The sequence below is a fragment of the Ranitomeya imitator genome, chromosome 9, assembly GCF_032444005.1.
Source record: "Ranitomeya imitator isolate aRanImi1 chromosome 9, aRanImi1.pri, whole genome shotgun sequence".
In the NCBI taxonomy this organism is placed as follows: domain Eukaryota; kingdom Metazoa; phylum Chordata; class Amphibia; order Anura; family Dendrobatidae; genus Ranitomeya; species Ranitomeya imitator.
In genome coordinates, this window is record NC_091290.1 from 99,385,246 (window position 1) to 99,405,363 (window position 20,118).

Genomic DNA, 20,118 nt, shown 5'->3' on the forward strand with positions numbered 1-20,118 from the left:
GTGTGAACATGGCCTAATATTGTCTGGTGGGATACGGAGGGAATTGTTTAGGATAACAATACAACCCTCCTTGTCTGAGGTTTGGGCATAATGGTGGTCTTTTCAGCTACTTGTACAAAGGCCTGGTTCTCGGGTTTAGTGAGGTTATACTTAGGTGGATTTCTGTAAAAATGTCAATCATGCAGTCATGACTAAAAACATATACCATATAAGCAGGAGCTGTGGTCATAAGCAGATCCTTTGTGTTCCAGGTGTTTCCACCCTTAGTTGTGACAGTTCGGTTCTTATAGGAGACCTCCATATTTTACACTATGTTCAAGTCCCCTAAGTGGACTGAAAATTAAGGTAAAATAAGCCAAGTCAAAGCCTTGTATAAACCCAGACTGGTCGCAACAAATCGGTCAGCTAGCCAAGAAAAAAGTGGCTCAATCCACAGAAAAATGAAAACATTACAAGTCTCATAAAGAAGGCAACACAAAGGAAAAATATTTTTTACATTCTTCTGACTTTTATTGGTCAGAGCTTGCATTTAATAAAGGCAATGTAAATTTTGTATCTGCGTAATCTTCCTGACCTGAAGGATCATGTTTCCAGGTACACAGAAAACCCAAAAATCAATGGCAGATTTGTATATCACCACACCGCATTTTATCCCGTTTATTGGTACATTGTGTGGCAAGATGAACAGCGTAAGGCCGGCGTCACACACAGCGTAAAACAATACGGTCCGTATATTACGGCCGTAATACGCTGAAAAGTCCCGAAAATAGTGGTCCGTAGCTCCTCCGTAGGCAGGGTGTGTCAGCGTTTTTTGCGCATGGCATCCTCCGTATGTAATCCGTATGGCATCCGTACTGCGTGGTTTTCTCGCAGGCTTGCAAAACCAACACACCGCTATAGAAGTGATCCATGTGTCCCAAAAATAAAAAAATATATATATATACTGTATATATATATATATATATATATATATATATATATATATATATATATATATATATATATATATATATGTCAGTAGACACATATATGTATATATATTAATATTTATTCCAGCGCTATACAGCTTGAAAGCCGGTAATTCAATTACCGGCTTTTTCTTTCTCCTTCCTAAACCCGACATGATTTGAGACATGGTTTACATACAGTAAACCATGTCTTTCCATTTTTTTTGCAGATTCCACACTACTAATGTCAGTAGTGTGTATCTGCAAAATTTGGGCGTTCTATCTACTAAATTAAAGGGTTAAATGGCGGAAAAAATTGGCGTGGGCTCCCGCGCAATTTTCTCCGCCAGAGTAGTAAAGCCAGTGACTGAGGGCAGATATTAATACCCTGGAGAGGGTCCATGGTTATTGGCCCCCCTGGCTAAAAACACCTGCCCCCAGCCACCCCAGAAAAGGCACATCTGGAAGATGCGCCTATTCTGGCACTTGGCCACTCTCTTCCCATTCCCGTGTAGCGGTGGGATATGGGGTAATGAAGGGTTAATGTCACCTTGTTATTGTAAGGTGACATTAAGCCAAATTAATAATGGAGAGGCGTCAATTATGACACCTATCCATTATTAATCCAATTGAATGAAAGGGTTAAAAAAACACACACACATTATTAAAAATTATTTTAATGAAATAAAAACAAAGGTTGTTGTAATATTTTATTTCATTACCCCATATCCCACCGCTGCACGGGAATGGGAAGAGAGTGGCCAAGTGCCAGAATAGGCGCATCTTCCAGATGTTCCTTTTCTGGGGTGGCTGGGGGCAGATATTTTTAGCCAGGGGGGGCCAATAACCATGGACCCTCTCCAGGCTATTAATATCTGCCCTCAGTCACTGGCTTTACTACTCTGGCGGAGAAAATTGCGCGGGAGCCCACGCCAATTTTTTCCGCCATTTAACCCTTTAATTTAGTAGATAGAACGCCCAAATTTTGCAGATACACACTACTGACATTAGTAGTGTGGAATCTGCAAAAAAAATGGAGAGAAGACATGGTTTACTGTATGTAAACCATGTCTCAAATCATGTCGGGTTTAGGAAGGAGAAAGAAAAAGCCGGTAATTGAATTACCGGCTTTCAAGCTGTATAGCGCTGGAATAAATATTAAAATATATACATATATGTGTCTCACTGACATATATATATATATATATATATATATATATATATATTCTATGTGTACACATTTATTCTACCTATTGGACTGTAAGCTGTCAGTGTGATTTTACTGTACACCGCACTGAATTACCGGCTTTTCTCTCTAACACCGCTGCGTATTTCTCGCAAGTCACACTGCTGGTCTGTGTGTAATCCGTATTTTTCACGCTTCCATAGACTTTCATTGGCGTATTTCTTGCGCAGTACGGTGACAAACGCAGCATGCTGCGATTTTCTACGGCCGTAGAAAGCCGTATAATACTGATCAGTTTAATACGGCAGATAGGAGCAGGGGCATAGAGAATAATTGTGCCGTATTTTTTGCGAGTTTTACGGACGTAGTTTCTGCGCTCTTACGTCCGTAAAACTCGCAAGTGTGACGCCGGCCTTAGTCAAAACTACTACTTGTCCTGGAAAAAAAAAAAGTAATTCTGGCTCTTGGAAGGGGCGTCGTTAAGGGCCTTCATGATGTACCCATGTTTAGGGGTATGTCCTATAAAATAACCCCGATAAGGTGCTGCCCAACATGGTGGAGTTACAGGAAAGTTGCATTGGTATTTAATTTTGATTTTAAGTACCGTACTTATTAAAGTAGACTTCTTATGAGAGCTGACCTCTCTACCTGGCTGGTAAACTACTGGATTCTTTCTCTAGTGATCACAGGGTTTTCTATTAAAATTATTTTTTTTCTTCAATTGATTGAATAACTAGTTTTCACAAAAAAAGTCTTTTTGCATTCCTGCAGTTTTGATGTACGGTATTTGTGAAGACCTGTCCTTGTAGATCTAGGCATGTGTGGAATGTATGAATTTTCAACTCCTTGCACTTTTTTGTTAAGGTGGGTTATTTATGTGTTAGGGGTCTATAGAGGTCAGATTTCTGAGTTCCCATGCAGTTTTTGCTTCAATTAAGGCTGGAGTCACACAACGTATAAAAATAAGGTCCGTGTTTTACAGAACAAATACGCAGAAATGTTCCCTGAATAGTGATCCGTATGCCCACGTGGCTGCGTATTTTGCGCATGTAAACTTCTGTATGGCGAGATTTTCTCACCGGCTTGCAAAATGGACATAGAATGGATCCATGGGCTCAAATATTCTTGTTTTTTTTTTTTTTTTCTTGAAAGAATGAGAAATCGCTGGTCAACTTTTAACCCAAATAACTTCCTTGTGATGTAAAGTAGACATGTGGGAAATATCTCTCTGAATTAAGGGAATAAAAATTCAAAGTTTGAAAATTACAACATTTTCCACATTTTCGCCAAATTTCCGTTTTCTTCATAAATAAACGCAAGTCACATCGAAGAAATTTTACCACTACCATGAAGTACAATATGTCACGAAAAATCAGTCTCAGAATCAGTGGGATCCACTCACGCGTTCCAGAGTTATAACCTCATAAAGTGAGTGGTCAGAATTGTAAAAATTGGCCTGGTCATTAAGCAGCAAATTGGCTCTCACTAAGGGGTTAAATATATTTTTTTAGTTTTCTGTGGCTTGTGATTTTTTTTTTTGCTTTGTATTTGTTTTTATTACACAAATATGCTTGTCTATGCATATGATTTTTTTTTAGGTGTATAGATGGGAACCCTAATTTGCTGGCAGTTCATAGGCCATGACCGTAATCTATGGTAGGCCTATGAGGCCCCTTGCTGTTGTTTTGATTGACCAGTATGTTGGACGTCATCATTGTGGTGTGACACACACACACACACACACACACACACACACACACACACACACACACACACACATACATTCGCTCTGTTGTGACAGCCCATCTAATCAAAAAAAGAGCTGGGAATGCTGGGAAGTAAAAATTTACAGGCCTCCCACCCAGCGGTCACAAGTGACTGTCCTGGCCAGTGGCCCCGAGTCCTGCAAGACCTGATTCTCCTACCTCTAATTAGGACACCTACGCATTGCACTTGCAAGACCTTTTATGACGTCCCACTCTTTATCCATAGGCATTAATATGGCGTTGGTCTCCACTTGTATAGCCCCTGCTGTTATACTGAAACCTAAGAAAGTAAATTCACTAGTGGAGGTCTGGGATTAAATAAAACATAACCGCTAACATGTACTTATAAAATCATCCATTTAAAGAAAAATATAAAGTGTACCCGTGCAAAAATAAAAACAATTAGTGCAAATATAGACCAAAAAAACCCCAAAACAAAATACCGCCATTTATCTTGGCATATGGTATTTCAACCATATATCGCCCATCACACACGATTTATCATTAATATATCTTATTATCGTTATGGGATTTTCCAGGATCCTCTGTGTCTCACATGAATATCCACAGTTATGTGTTCTATGGGTTCCTACACATGACATTCATATTCCTCAAAATTCCATTAACGTCCGCTTGTATTATATTGTCAATGGACCCTTATATTTGTCAAGGAACCACTCGTGTGTCGCATTAAGGCTACTTTCACACATCAGGTTTTCAGTGTCAGGCTAAATCCGGCTAATTTTCAAAAAATCGGATCAGGCGAATCTTGCCACCGGATCAGGTTTTTTTCCCATAGACTTGTATTAGTGCCGGATTGCACCGGATGACATTGCATTTTGTCCGGTTTTTGCCAGATACGGCAAATCTGCCGCTTCAGGTTTCTTGAAAAAACGTCCACTGCAACGTTTTTTTTCTCCGGCGAAAAAGCCTGAAGTGCCGGGTCCGGCGCTTCCGGCTGTTTGCTAGAATGGAAGCCTATGGGAGCCGGAAGGTGCCGGATCCGGAAAAAGACGGATCCGGCGGCCTGATCCGTTTTTTTTTAAACTGAGCATGCTCCATTTTTTTTTTTTATCCAATAATCTAGATAGGCTGGCCGGATCCATCAAAAAAACAGATCCGTCGCATCAGTTTTTCACAATCTGTGCCGGATCCAGTTTTTCCAACATTTGCCGGATTTAGTCTGACGCTGAAAACCTGATGTGTGAAAGTAGCCTAATTAGCATGCCCCCTGTCATCACTGCAGGCCTACTTGTAAAAAGATTACTAGAAAGATCTCTGTATTGTCCCCTCATACACTTGTACACTGGAATAAGATCACCCCTTAGCCTTCATTTTTCCAAACTGAATAACCCCCAGTCTGATAACCTATCTTGGTATTGCAGACCCCCCATTCCCTTAATAACCTTGATCACTCTTCTCTGCACCCGCTCTAGTTCAGCTCTGTCCTATAGATGCTAAACTATGGTCCAGACCTGTTATTTGCTGATTATTTTTAGTCTCATTTTTTTGTTGTTGTTGTAGTACCAAATCCTTCAAAATGTCTTAATTACGGTAGTTTTTCAGAGTTTTTAGCATAAAAAACACAAATGAGGAGAAAGCTACACACATGGAATACTGCACTTCTAAACATAGAAAATATTTCTTGAAATCAACAAACTTCTAAAAACAATTAAAAACCACCACGATACAGTTAACCACTCGCACCTGTGGTCTGGACAGCTATAAACCAGAAGGTTCCCACATATGGACAAAATGGACAACAAGGATGCCAAGCAAATAAATGGAAAGAAACACCTTTCAAAAATGTATGAAGTGCCGATATCAATGAATAGGTAACTATGAAAAATAAAGCCAATGCATAAGTATTCAATGGAAAACCTGTCCAGAAAGTGACCAAAATAAATGGCAGTGCTTATTAAGCAAGGAAATTTATGTGCATCCAGATATCAAATAGCAGGCGGAAAGGTCATCCCATGTGTATCGCCATTTTAAGATCACTTCAACAGGGATAATGGTAAATTAACAAGAGTCGTCTTATGTAATAGAACATAAATTAGCTCAGTCCCCTAATAGAATTTAGAAACCAGAAAGTGGATAGAAAAATGAACCTGAGTAGTAAGTATAGATAGACTCAATATGGTAAAATCAATCCGGGGATCCATGGGTGAAGCGGTAGCTGCACAAGTGAATGATTACACAATATCAATTGTTGCCACACAAAGTATGGTGAAAAGTAATGTCAAAAGCGCATGCACCTGAAATATACACAAATATATACATATAGTGTAATGTGCAAGATAAACACTGGAAAAAATATATCTACCGGTAAACTATTAAAAGCTGACATTTAGATCTGCATGTTACAACAAGAATCATAATGCCAGCAATACATAAATCTAAATAAAATATTAAAGGCGGTCAGTCAGTAGCCGTTTATATGGGCACGCAAGTCATACAGTTCCGCTCATCGTTATTGACACCCAGAAAGTTTAAGTGCATAATGTGGACTATCTCCTGAAAAAAAAAAATGAATTGAGTGAAAGTTTTTTTTTTTTTTGTATAGAGCAAATGATAAACAATAATTTAAAACAAAAAACCATGGGAGGGAAAAATAGAAAAACTTTAAACTTGGTATGACACTGGTATTGGCACACTTTACATTAAATTAGTATGGAAACACATTTTGACTTGCCTGTGGTACATCACAAATGAGAATCATGTGATTGTCAGTGCTCATGTGACATGAATTATCCAAAGAATGATGACTTCAGTGTTTTAAATTGACGAGATATCATTTCAAGGTTGGTGCAAATGGTGAAAAAAAAACAAAAAAGACCATGTCAAACATTCAGTGACTTGAAGGCCAACTTGGAACAGTCTGGGGTTATGGTTTCAACAAGTACTATACGCCATACACTAAACTAAGCAGAGCTTTATGGGAGAAAGTCAAGGAAGAAACCATTGCTGAAGAAAAGACTTAAAAAGGAACAACTGATTTTTTTGCCAAAGAGTACCTTGACAAATCACAATCCTTTTGAGAAAATGTTCTTTTGACAGATGAAACAAAAATAGAGCTTTATGGCAATACAAAGCAAAAGTTTACCAGACTGCACAATGAAGCTTCTAAGGAAAAGAACACCTACCAACAGTTAAGCATGGTGGAGGATCCATAATGCTGTGGGGTTCCTTTGCTGCATCTGGTACTGGAGGCCTTGACTGTATTGCAGGAATCGTGAATTCTGGGAATTAGCAAGATGTACAATAACAAATTGTATTGTAGTACCGTGTTAGCCAGAAAAATCGATGTGAATACTTTTCTGCCCAATGATGACAGAAGTATTCTAGGAGTGATACCTTTATTGGCTAACCAGAAAATGTTTGCAAGCTTTCAGAGCACAGTGGCTCCTTCTTCAGGCATGATTACAAATAGATTAATAAGAAAAAAGCACAATATTTAAAGAATAGTACAGCAGGACATTTGTTAGGAGTGGGAAGTGTGATGAGTCCATACATAAGCCAAGGTAATCAAATTAGACATTTTCTTACAAATGGAGAAGCAGTGGGAATAATGTTCTTAGTTATCTGGAGTATGTCAGGTGGAGGTGTGAATTGTATCCATGTAGTGACCCATACTGGACACAGTATGACAGATTTAAAAGTCTTAATACTAAAAGGTAATTTTAAGGACCACAGGGAAAGAAAAATTTGGGAATACAAACTAATGAATATGTTTAATTCATTGACACTAGGACTCAATTTAACACCTGGATTTATAAGTCACTACATGGATACAATTCACACCTCCACCTAGTCCAGATAACTAAGAACATTGTTCCCACTGCCTCTCCATTTGTAAGAAAATGCCTAATTTGATTACCTTGGCTTAGGGTACCGTCACACTATACGATTTACCTACGATCACGACCAGCGATATGACCTGGCCGTGATCGTAGGTAAATCGTAGTGTGGTCGCTGGGGAGCTGTCACACAGACAGCTCTCCAGCGACCAAGATGCCGAGGTCCCTGGGTAACCAGGGTAAACATCGGGTAACTAAGCGCAGGACCGCGCTTAGTAACCCGATGTTTACCCTGGTTACAAGCGTTAAACTAAAAAAAAACAAACAGCACATACTTACATTCTGGTGTCCGTCAGGTCCCTTGCAGTCTGCTTCCCGCACTCAGTGACTGCCGGCCGTAAAGTGAAAGTGAAAGCACAGCCGCTGTGCTCTGCTTTCACTTTACGGCCGGCAGTCACAGTGCTGGAAGCAGACGGCAAGGGACCTGACGGACACCAGAATGTAAGTATGTGCTGGTTGTTTTTTTTTTTAGTTTAACGCTTGTAACCAGGGTAAACATCGGGTAACTAAGCGCGGTCCTGCGCTTAGTTACCCGATGTTTACCCTGGTTACAAGCGAACGCATCGCTGGATCGCATCGCTAGATCGCTAGATCGGTGTCACACACACCGATCTAGCGATGACAGCGGGAGATCCAGCGATGAAAGAAAGTTCTAAACGATCTGCTACGACGTACGATTCTCAGCAGGATCCCTGATCGTTGCTGCGTGTCAGATACAGCGATATCGTAACGATATCGCTGGAACGTCACGAATCGTACCGTCGTAGCGATCGAAATGTTATAGTGTGACGGTACCCTAATGTATGGACTCATCACACTTCCCACCCCCTAACAAATGTCCTGCTGTACTATTCTTTAACTATTGTGCTTTTTTCTTATTAATCTATTTGTAATCATGCCTGAAGAAGGAGCCACTGTGCTCTGAAAGCTTACAAACATATTATTTCCTTGTTAGCCAATAAAGGTATCACTCCTAGAATACTTCTGTCATCATTGGGCAGAAAAGTATTCACATCGAGAATTATCAAGAGATTTTAGAGTGAAATGTCCTACCCAGTGTAAGAAAACTTGGTTTGAGTCGAAGATCATGGGTCCTCCAGCAATATAATGACCCAAAGCACACATCCAAAAGTCCACAGGAATTGTTGAAAGGAGAAAATGGATTGTTTTAAAATAACCAACTGAGTCCTTACCTCAATCGCATTGAAAATCTTTTGGATGAATTGAAATCTGCCATTGGGAAAAAGAGCCCTGCAAACATTCAAGAGCTTCAACAAATTGCAAAGGAAGAGTGTGAGAAAATACCAGCTGAGAAGTGCAAAAAGCTTATTGATGCCTGCAAGAAACGTATTGAGGTTCTCGTCAATGTCAAAGGGTGTGCAACCAAGTATTAATTAGGTGTACCTATACTGCTGCACATGCTGTTTTTATTCTGTTTCATCTTTGAAATTGCAACATGTACCGTAAGTTGAATAACAAAAAGTTGAAAACCCCCTCTTCCCTGGGTGGGTGGAGGGAACAAACTGAGGGCAGATTCAGGAGCTCAGCAAGGTACATGGCCCCGGCATCTTCACAGTTAGAAGTAATTTGGGGAACTGGGCTAGCTAGGGCACCCCTAGCATTGGGGACAGGGAAGGAGCCTCTGGCCTCAGGATTCCCAAAAACAGAGTCATGACACATAGGTTGTCAATTTATGATCAATACGCGCTCCCTTGTCAATGTGGAATTTTCCTTTCAATGCACAGTGACTGTGCCTACCCTCGCCGGCTCAAGAGAAGTGAATAGCCAGTAAGGAGGGGACTCTGTGAGCAGAGACCAGCCCTACCTCCACAAGTGGCATCTGTTTTGAGTATAGGGCTAATCTCTGCTGTACCTGGTTGCCGCATTATTTACTTATAATGCTCTCTGACAATACACTTGTTATTTATTCTGAGATTTTTGGATGCCTTCAGTAATATTTATTCCACTTTTTACATGTTGTTTTTATTGTTTTTTTTAATTTTATTAAAACATGCTCTAATGTGCAGCTATTTTAAATACACAGTTTGTCATTCAATGAATATTATGGTAATGTTTTCCTTTTTCCCATTTTCAGATCTTCAGCCTGATGACAGTGCATTATTTTACATCTTCAATGTAGACCAGCCTTTATCAGCAGTGAACCAGCCCATTTCAGTCTCTCGGCATGGACCTCAGCAACACTGCTCTGCACGATCTCCATCTTCTCGCTTACAAGGTTATAAAACTTATGGTACCAATGAAATGCAGGATTCAAAGTACGGTCAGACTGGAGGTCCAAAGCCATTTGAATGCCCTAGCATTCAGATTACATCGATATCTCCTAACTGCCAGCAAGACCCTGAAACCACTGAGGAACTTCACAATAATTGCTCAGAAAATGACTACAATGAAAGACCGTCCCGTGACCACCTCTACCTCCATCTTGAGCCATCTTATAGAGAGCCATCATTAAGTCCAAGCCCTGGAAGCAGCATTTCCTCTAGAAGCTGGTTTTCAGATGCATCCTCTTGTGAATCCATTTCTCACATTTATGATGATGTCGATTCTGAGCTCAATGAGGCTGCTGCAAGATTCACTTTGGGATCACCGTTGCCTTCACCTAGCTGTTCTCCCAGAGGATTTACAGGGGATGAAACATGGCAGCAGTTAGGTTATGCGGCATCTTTATCACCTAGACAGTCTCCATGCCATTCTCCCAGAACTAGCATTACTGATGAGAATTGGCTAAGCCCACGACCTACTTCTAGGCCTTCATCCAGGCCTACGTCTCCTTGTGGAAAGAGACGACACTCCAGTGCAGATATCTGCTACCAAAGTCCTACTTCCCCTCATCACTCCCCTACACCATCTCCCAGTCATTCACCCAGGGGAAGTATCACAGAAGATACTTGGATCAGTTTGTCTTATGCTCCTGTTCCAGGTTCTCCATCCCAGTGCTTCCAAGAGACTGCTGTACCTCTAAAAACGAGAAAAACCTCTGAAGACCAAAGTGCCACATTGCTAGGAAAAGTTGATCTTTGTGCTGAGGATCAAGGTAATTTATCTCCAACTCGTGAGATCCCTACAGAGGATAATTCAGGTTCTCCCCATCTACTCAAGAAGGACTCTAATGATCAGTTTTTGTCTGTTCCATCACATTTTACATGGAATAAACCAAAGTCTGGACATACTCCCATATTTCGGTAAGTACAAATTAGAAGGGGAACCTTTTTTTTTTTACTTAGAATTGTAATTTGTTTTTGTGTGATGGTCAACAAAAGTAGAATTTATCGGATTCAGAACATAAAACAGCAACCAGTGCTTTTTTTCTTTATTTAGGTGAATATCTGAGATTGTGAGTTGTTGTAATAATTGCCTAGGCAGGTTAATGATGCATCTAGTTTTATTTCTTCCGTCCACAGTCATACAGTAAATCCAGGTAGATGAAAGTAAAGGTACCGTCACACTTAGCGACGCTGCAGCGATACCGACAACGATCCGGATCGCTGCAGCGTCGCTGTTTGGTCGCTGGAGAGCTGTCACACAGACCGCTCTCCAGCGACCAACGATGCCGGTAACCAGGGTAAACATCGGGTGACTAAGCGCAGGGCCGCGCTTAGTAACCCGATGTTTACCCTGGTTACCATCCTAAAAGTAAAAAAAACAAGCACTACATACTTACCTACAGCCGTCTGTCCTCCAGCGCTGTGCTCTGCTCTCCTCCTGTACTGTCTGTGTGAGCACAGCGGCCGGAAAGCAGAGCGGTGACGTCACCGCTCTGCTTTCCGTCTGACCGACGCTCACAGCCAGTACAGGAGGAGTGGAGAGCACAGCGCTGGAGGACAGACGGCTGTAGGTAAGTATGTAGTGTTTTTTTTTTTTACTTTTAGGATGGTAACCAGGGTAAACATCGGGTTACTAAGCGCGGCCCTGCGCTTAGTAACCCGATGTTTACCCTGGTTACCAGTGAAGACATCGCTGAATCGGTGTCACACACGCCGATCCAGCGATGTCAGCAGGGAGTCCAGCGACCAAATAAAGTTCTGGACTTTCTTCCCCGACCAGCGACAGCACAGCAGGGGCCTGATCGCTGCTGCCTGTCACACTGGACGATATCGCTAGCGAGGACGCTGCAACGTCACGGATCGCTAGCGATATCGTCTAGTGTGACGGTACCTTTACAATGTCCTCAGTCCACAAGTTCCCAATCTGAGATCAGTAGTTCCATTGCTTCCATCCGGGTGATACCCACAGACTCCCTATTTTTGGTTGGCCCACATCTCTTAGTGTCTCCCGCTAGTATAGTGTTCAGTCAAAGCCTGTGTTCTTCCAGATGATGGATATCACAACTGTAGCTCTTTCATCCTCTCCAGCCAACAACGACCCCTTTTACTTGTGAGTCATCAATACCCCAGACCATTCCCTAGAATTGATCCCAGCCCTCTGGAAACACCCCTTTCCTAAAGCTAACTGTGCATTAGTTTGGGTGTTTCACTCAGGCTGAGTCCCATCACCTGGGACTGCATTTGAGACCCCCTGTGGTGACTGCTTTTCTTGGTCTACTATACCTCTCCACACAATGGGCCTAGGGGCTGGGAGAACAATGGCTTGAGGCCCCTGAGATAATGATGAGATTAATAGAATGATAGGTTGATTTACATCATTTACCTTTAGCAATCTCCGGTCTGGCCTTAGGGTACCGTCACACAGTGGCATTTTGATTGCTACGACGGCACGATTCGTGACGTTCCAGCGATATATCCGTGACGTTCCAGCGATATACTTACGATCTCGCTGTGTCTGACACGCTACTGCGATCAGGGACCCCGCTGAGAATCGTACGTCGTAGCAGATCGTTTGAAACTTTCTTTCGTCGTCTAGTGTCCCGCTGTGGCGGCATGATCGCATGGTGTAACAAAGGTGTGCACGATATTGTATACGATGTGCGCATAGTAACCAACGGCTTCTACATCGCACATACGTCATGAAATTATCGCTCCAGCGTCGTACATTGCAAAGTGTGACAGCAGTCTACGACGCTGGAGCGATATTGTTACGATGCTGGAGCGTCATGGATCGTGCCGTCGTAGCGATCAAAATGCCACTGTGTGACGGTACCCTTAGGGTACCGTCACACAGTGGCACTTTGATCGCTACGACGGCACGATCCGTGACGTTCCAGCGATATCGTTACAATCTCGCTGTGTCTGACACACTACTGCGATCAGGGACCCCGCTGAGAATCGTACGTCGTAGCAGATCGTCTGAAACTTTATTTCACTGAATCTCCCGCTGAATCGGCGTGTGTGACGCCGATTCAGCGATGTCTTCACTGGTAACCAGGGTAAACATCGGGTTACTAAGTGCAGGGCCACGCTTAGTAACCTGATGTTTACCCTGGTTACCAGCGTAAACGTAAAAAAAAAAAAAAACATTACATACTTACCTTCAGCTGTCTGTCCCCGGCGCTGTGCTTCTCTGCACTTCTCCTGCATCCTGTGTCAGCGCCGGCCAGCTAGAAAGCACAGCGGTGACGTCACCGCTCTGCTTTACGGCTGACCGGCGCTGACAGTGCAAAGGAGAGCACAGCGCCGGAGGACAGACACGGAATGTAAGTATGTAATGTTTGTTTTTTTACGTTTATGCTGGTAACCAGGGTAAACATCGGGTTACTAAGCGCGGCCCTGCGCTTAGTAACCCGATGTTTACCTGGTTACCAGGGGACTTCGGGATCGTTGGTCGCTGGAGAGCTGTCTGTGTGACAGCTCTCCAGCGACCAAACAGCGACGCTGCAGCGATCGACATCGTTGTCGTGTCGCTGCAGCGTCGTTTCAGTGTGACGGTACCCTTAGGTATACTTAAGCTTAAAGGTACCGTCACACTCAGCGACGCTGCAGCGATATAGACAACGAGCCGATCGCTGCAGCGTCGCTGTTTAGGTTGCTGTAGAGACGTCAAACACGGCAACACCAGAACAATGCAGGAGCGATCCAGTGACGTACTTATCGTTCTCGCTGGTTGTTAGCTCCATGTAAAAACATTGCTGGCATCGTTGCTTTTGCTGTCAAACATGACGAATCACGCCGACCTGACGACCAAATAAAGTTCTGGACTTTAGCTACGACCAGCGATGTCACAGCGGGATCCTGATCGCTGCTGCGTGTCAAACACAACGAGATCGCTATCCAGGACGCTGCAACGTCACGGATCGTTGTCGTTCTCGTTGTGAAGTTGCTCAGTGTGAAGGTACCTTTAGATCCATTTGTCTTCCTCTGCATGCTGTGACTGAATGGATGGAATCATTTCTTCCAGAGGCTGAACTGACGAGCAAGCAAATTTATAATCGAACACAGCAAGAAAATCTTTTTTTACATAATTTTTTTTATTTTGAAGAGGTTTTTTGTCATGTATATAATCGTCTATAAGCCGAGTTTTTCAGTACTTTTTTTGTGCTAAATACGCCCCCCCCTCAGCTTATACACGAGATATTTTCCCAGAAAGACGGCAAGGAAGGGTGTGAGGCAGAGCGGCGGGTCACAGAGGCAGGAGCCAGCGGCAGCAGATAAAGCCTGTGCCCACTGCTAAAGAGAAATGAATATTCACTGCGCTGGCAGTGAATATTCTTTTCTCTTACAGCGCATAGTTGCAGCCACCGGCTTCCAGCACACATCCTACTTACCTTCCCTGCACTCCCTCGCTGCATCTCGTTTGTTCTGGCACCAGCAGCTCTCCTGTCGAGCGATCGTGTGGCTCTGCTCATTAAGGTAATGAATTTTCACAACTCTCCACTCATATAGGCATGGAGTGAATGTTCTTTACTTTAATGAGCGGAGCCACATGATCGCTCAGCAGGAAGAGCGGCTGGCACCAGAACGAGATGCAGCGAGGGCACGCAGTAAGGTAAGTAGGATGTGTTTTTTTTCTTTTTTATGGGAACCATGCATACAAGGATAGGGGATAAGGAGCCATGCATACAAGGATAGGGGATAAGGAGCCATGCATACAATGACAGGGACGGGGGAGCCACACATACCAGGATAGGCATGAGGCGATAATGCATAACTTGGCTTATACTCGAGTCAATAAGTTTACCCAGTTTTTCGTGGCAAAATTAGGTGCCTCGGCTTATACTCAAGCATATACAGTAGTTTTTTTTTTGTTTTTTTTTATTTGAAAAAAAAAAAAAAATGGTCTCCCACTAAATGCCAGAAAGTAACACTTATAGCAGACAGATTCTCAGTAGTTGTCTGGATAATTTTGCAAAATATCTCATGTGCAAAATGCTCCAAACGCAGTCAGGAAGAGAATCCCCTAACTCGCAATGATATGAACTTATCCATCACCTGATACTAAGAATGTCATTCCTAGTATCTTATTTATTTTAGAAGTACCATTCTGTAATATTGCTGCCTGCTCACATGATGTCCTGCTTTCAGATGCCACCACCCCGATGTGTTTCTCGCTGAGCATGCTTCGATGTGTAGGAATAAAAGATCGGTGCCTTTTCAGTACAACTGTAATATGATGTACGTGATGACATGATGTTTGAGTCAGCGCAAAGTAGGAATTGTATGGCACCTGAGATCAGGATATCACGTGTGCAGGAGCGATACCGACCAAACAAAACGTACTTATTTAGTTAAAAGGAGCCTGTCAGCAGGACTGTGCACAGTAGCCTACACACAGTGTCAGCGCCTTTATACTGATTACAGTGATACCTGGGTTAATGAAATCCATCTTGTGGTTGTTCTTTAATCTTTACTTTCAGTTTTTAGTTAATGATATGTCCGTGTCCCTCAGTAACCTGCCCCCTAGTTTGCATAATGAATATCTGTACATACTTAAGAAAAAAAAAACCTCTGCAGCATAATCGCATGTTTTATGTGCCAATAATACATTTTCTTCATTTATTCAGCTAAGGTAAAAAAAAAATCAATTTGAAAATGGCGCCCGCGCATCAGCAGCTATCGGTGTCCGTAGCTGTGATCCGATAACTGCTACTGTTCATGCGCCAGCTTCCTCCTTCAAGATGGCGCCGCCAGCGCATGCGCAGTAGCAGCTCTCTGATCACAGCTATAGACACCAATAGCTGCGCATGCGCCATTTTCAAATTTTTTTTTTTTTTCCTAGCTGCATAACATGAAGAAAATGTATTATTGGCACATAAAACATGCAATTATGCTGCCGAACAAGTGCCACGTCCTGCACCTGCTTGCAGAAGGTTTTTTTTTTTCCCCCCGAGTATGTACAGATATTCATTATGTAAACTAGGGGGCGGGTCAGTGAGGGATCAGTCACCTGTCAGCAGAGTCAGCAATATGAATACCTAATCAGAGCACCACATGAAGACCCTCCACAGCCCCGCCCCGGGGCACGGGCATATGATTAACTCAAAAATGAAAATAAAGATCAAAGAACAACCATAAGACGGATTTCGTCAACCAAGGTATCATTGTAATCAGTATAATGGTGCCGACCTGACACTGTGTGTAGGCTACTGTGCACAATCCTGCTGATAGGTTCCCTTTAAATATGTAACTCTATAAACATGCAGATGCCACACGTCCATATCTTCATTCACATATAGTGCCCACCACTGGGTAATTTAAGTAATAAAGGGCCACGGTGGGATAGGGACGTGAATGTGTAATACGTAATACATAACTTTTTATTATCATTAAAATTGTAATATTAAAATTGTCCCTAATCCTTACCAAGAAGTCCCAAATTGGGGAAAAGGAGATGATAGAGAGGGGTCGCCAATCTTTTAATCCCAGTCAATTATTGGGATTTATTTGTATCTATGCTGTCTTATAGAAATGAAATGTATTGCTATTCCATAGTTTGTCAGTCCATGATGGTTATATTATCAGCTAGATGGTGGCCCGATTCTAACGCATCGGGTATTTTAGAATATGTATGTATATAGCAGCCACATAGTGTATATAGCACAGGCCACGACATATTCTTGAATACCCGATGCGTTAATACAGGCCACACAGTATATAACACAGCCCAAACAGTATATAACACAGCCCACGCAGTGTATAACATTGCCCACATAGTATATAACACTGCCCACGTAGTATATAGCAGCCATGTAGTATATAACGCAGCCCACGCAGTACATAACATTGCCCACATAGTATATAACACTGCCCATGTAGTATATAACGCAGCCCACGCAGTATGTAACACAGCCCACGTAGTATATAGCAATGTGGACACTATATGCGTGGTTAAAAAAGACTAAAAATAAAAAATAAACATACACTCACCCTCCGAAGGCCCCTTGTAGTCTCGGCGCCTGTGTGCGGTGCACGCTGCAGCTTCCGGTCCCAGGGTTGGTATGAGCGTAGGACCTGTGATGACATTGTGGTCACATGACCGTGACGTCATGGCAGGTCCTTCTCGCATAGCATCCTTGACACCGGAACCTGCCGCTTGCACTGCCGAGGACACGCGACACGTCGGAGGGTGAGAATAACGTTTTTTTATTATTACTATTATTTGTAACATTAGATCTTTTTACTATTCATGCTGCATGGGCAGCATGAATAGTAAAAAGTTGGTCACACAGGGTTAATAGCTGCGTTAATGGAGTGCGTTACACCGTGGTCCATTAACGCTGGCATTAACCCTGTGTGAGGGCTGACTGGAGGGGAGTATGGAGCGGGCACTGACTGCGGGGAGGAAGGATCAGCCATTTTGCTGGCGGACTGTGCCGGTCGCTGATTGGTCGTGGCAATGGTCGTGGGCGTTTTGCCACGACCAATCAGCGACATGGATTTCCATGTCAGACAGAGGCCGCGATTAATGAATATCTGTGACAGACAGACAGACAGACGGAAGTGACCCTTAGACAATTATATAGTAGGTATTAAATCTCTATAGGACAGATACAATTTGATACAAATATTATACAGTTAAAAATACTGTTTGTAAAGATTATTACTCACTATTATTATTATTATTATTTATTGTTATAGCGCCATTTATTCCATGGCGCTTTACATGTGAGGAGGGGTATACATAATGAAAACAAGTACAATAATCTTAAACAATACAAGTCATAACTGGTACAGGAGGAATGAGGACCCTGCCCGCGAGGGCTCACAATCTACAAGGGATGGGTGAGGATACAGTAGGTGAGGGTAGAGATGGTCATGCAGCGGTTTGGTCGATCGGTGGTAGCTGCAGGTTGTAGGCTTGTCTGAAGAGGTGGGTCTTCAGGTTCTTTTTGAAGGATAATACAAATAAATAAATAAATAAAAGGATAATACAAATAAATCCCATTTATTGCCGGCGAATAAAACATTGGGCACCCAAGCATATCACCTCCCTTTCTCCAATTTGAGATTTCTTGGTCGAAATGGGGACATTTTTAATACTAATATAACTTTCATTATCATTAAAATTATTTACTAACCCATTCACAACATACAATGTACAGTTACGTCATATGTTATGTCCCTGTCTTTGTTGGGGGCTCACAACCTTAGCCCGCATCTTTCCCTGCCGGTGATGGCTGAATTATCCACCCATCATTTGCCTCTCACATCTGCGGGTGAAGCTGTGCTCTGCTTGTGTCTGTTAAATGCCACTGTAATCTCTGACAGAAGCATTTAACACACACTGTGGCAGGGATCGTGGGGCGCTGACGGGTCGCAATGACAAGACCCCCTGTGCCTGTCGTTACGATGCTCCTTTGAAAGTCAGCGTTTAGCTGTCATTCATAGGAGATAGCGATTTTAGCTGGACATGACAGTGCTTATGCTGAGCCACTGCTATGTATAGTACGAGTGATCGTTGATTGCAGCTTCACATCCTGTAAGGAGACTAAGACTATGTGCACACAGTGCATTTTTGATGCGTTTTCTTCGTGCGGAAATAGGCCAAAACAGTATGGAATTTTTATGCAAGCAAATTCAATGACAATCCTGAAGTGTTGTGCACATGATCAGTAAATTTCCTTAAGTATTTGCAGTGCGTTTTTTTCTGCAGCATGTCAAATTCTTTTTGCATGTCTGCAGCGTTTCCTCACCCATTTTCTTCAATTGAGTCAGTTAAATCTGCAGCAAAAATGCAGGTCTAAAAATGTTTGCAGAGTTTTTGTTTTGTGTGTTACCAAGCTGTCATCTGTGTGCGGTGGTTCTTATCAGTGGTGACGCTACCGCCGGTAACACCATCGATCAGAGCGCTGCAGAATCATGCTGTCGATGTCAGCGTGACCCCGCATCTGTGACTGTGACCTGCTTCAGTGACCTACGGTAAAAAGCTTACCGCAGGTGTGGGCTGATGAGACTACTGCTCCCATTGGGCTACCTCTGCTGTCGCTGATGGAAGCTGTTGTATCAGCCGGCGCCTGTGCTCACAGTTGGAACAATTAAAAAAGTAAAATAATTACATACACATTCACATAAAAATAAAAACCCATTATACTCCATTAAAAAGGCCAAATCCCCAACGCCCATGTCTGCTAGAAATAATCAAAAATAATAAACTGCCAAATACTCACCTGTCTGCCGTAGTCCATGTAATCCCGAGTGTCCCACGGCGATCTCACGCGTACAACAGGCACATCAGGACATGTAACCTCTCTACCTTAGGGTTATCTACTGCTGGTGATACACTGACAGGAGGTAGTCGCTTCCGCAGTGTATCACTGAGCTGCCATGAGAGTGTTCACCACAGTTAACAGCTCCAGTACATTCATTTACAGCACCACTGCATGAGAACTTTCTCACGGCAGCTCAGTGATGCACTGACAGGAGGTAATCGCTCCCGCAGTGTATCGCTGGCTGTGTTTGAGAGCAGTCACTGATGTGTATGCTCTCAAAGTGAGCAGGATCGTCGTAGGACATTATGAATTACCTTCTCTGCGGATAGGTGAAGAATATTGTGGTTTATTTTATTTTTGTTGCAGGAGACGTTGGCTTCGGTGGATTAGGGTGCATGTCCACGGTCAGGATTGCCGGCACTTTGGACGGAGCTGAAATCTCGCTCCACCCAAAGCGCCACCCCCCTTCTGTACGTGTAGTGATTCCGGATGTGTTCATTGCACGCATCCGGAATCTTCCCACCCAATACATAGGACCCTGTTATTCACCTTGCGGCGACGGAGCGTCGCCGAAAGGTAAACAGACATGCTGCTTTCTAAAAAGACGCGCCACATGTCCATGAACACAGGGCCGCCGGATGAGTGTTCGCACGCATATTGGAGACGGGATTTCATAAAATCCCCTCCACTGTGCTGTAAAATCTGGATGCTGCGGGTTGAAAGCTGCGGTTGTACGCAGCGTTCAATCTGCAGCTAATCCGGATGTAATCCAGCCCGTGGACACGTACTCTTAATGTTC

The 20,118-nt window shown here is 42.9% G+C and overlaps 1 protein-coding gene across 1 annotated transcript in view; it reads left to right on the forward strand.

Annotated features, from left to right (window-relative positions):
- Positions 1–20,118, forward strand: part of NFATC3 (nuclear factor of activated T cells 3) — a 224,022-nt gene that overhangs the window by 68,463 nt on the left and 135,441 nt on the right. Inside the window, exon 2 of the mRNA XM_069740254.1 lies at positions 9,855–10,962. Within this exon, the coding sequence (XP_069596355.1) occupies positions 9,855–10,962 (1,108 nt within the window). The remainder of the gene's footprint in view (positions 1–9,854; positions 10,963–20,118) is intronic.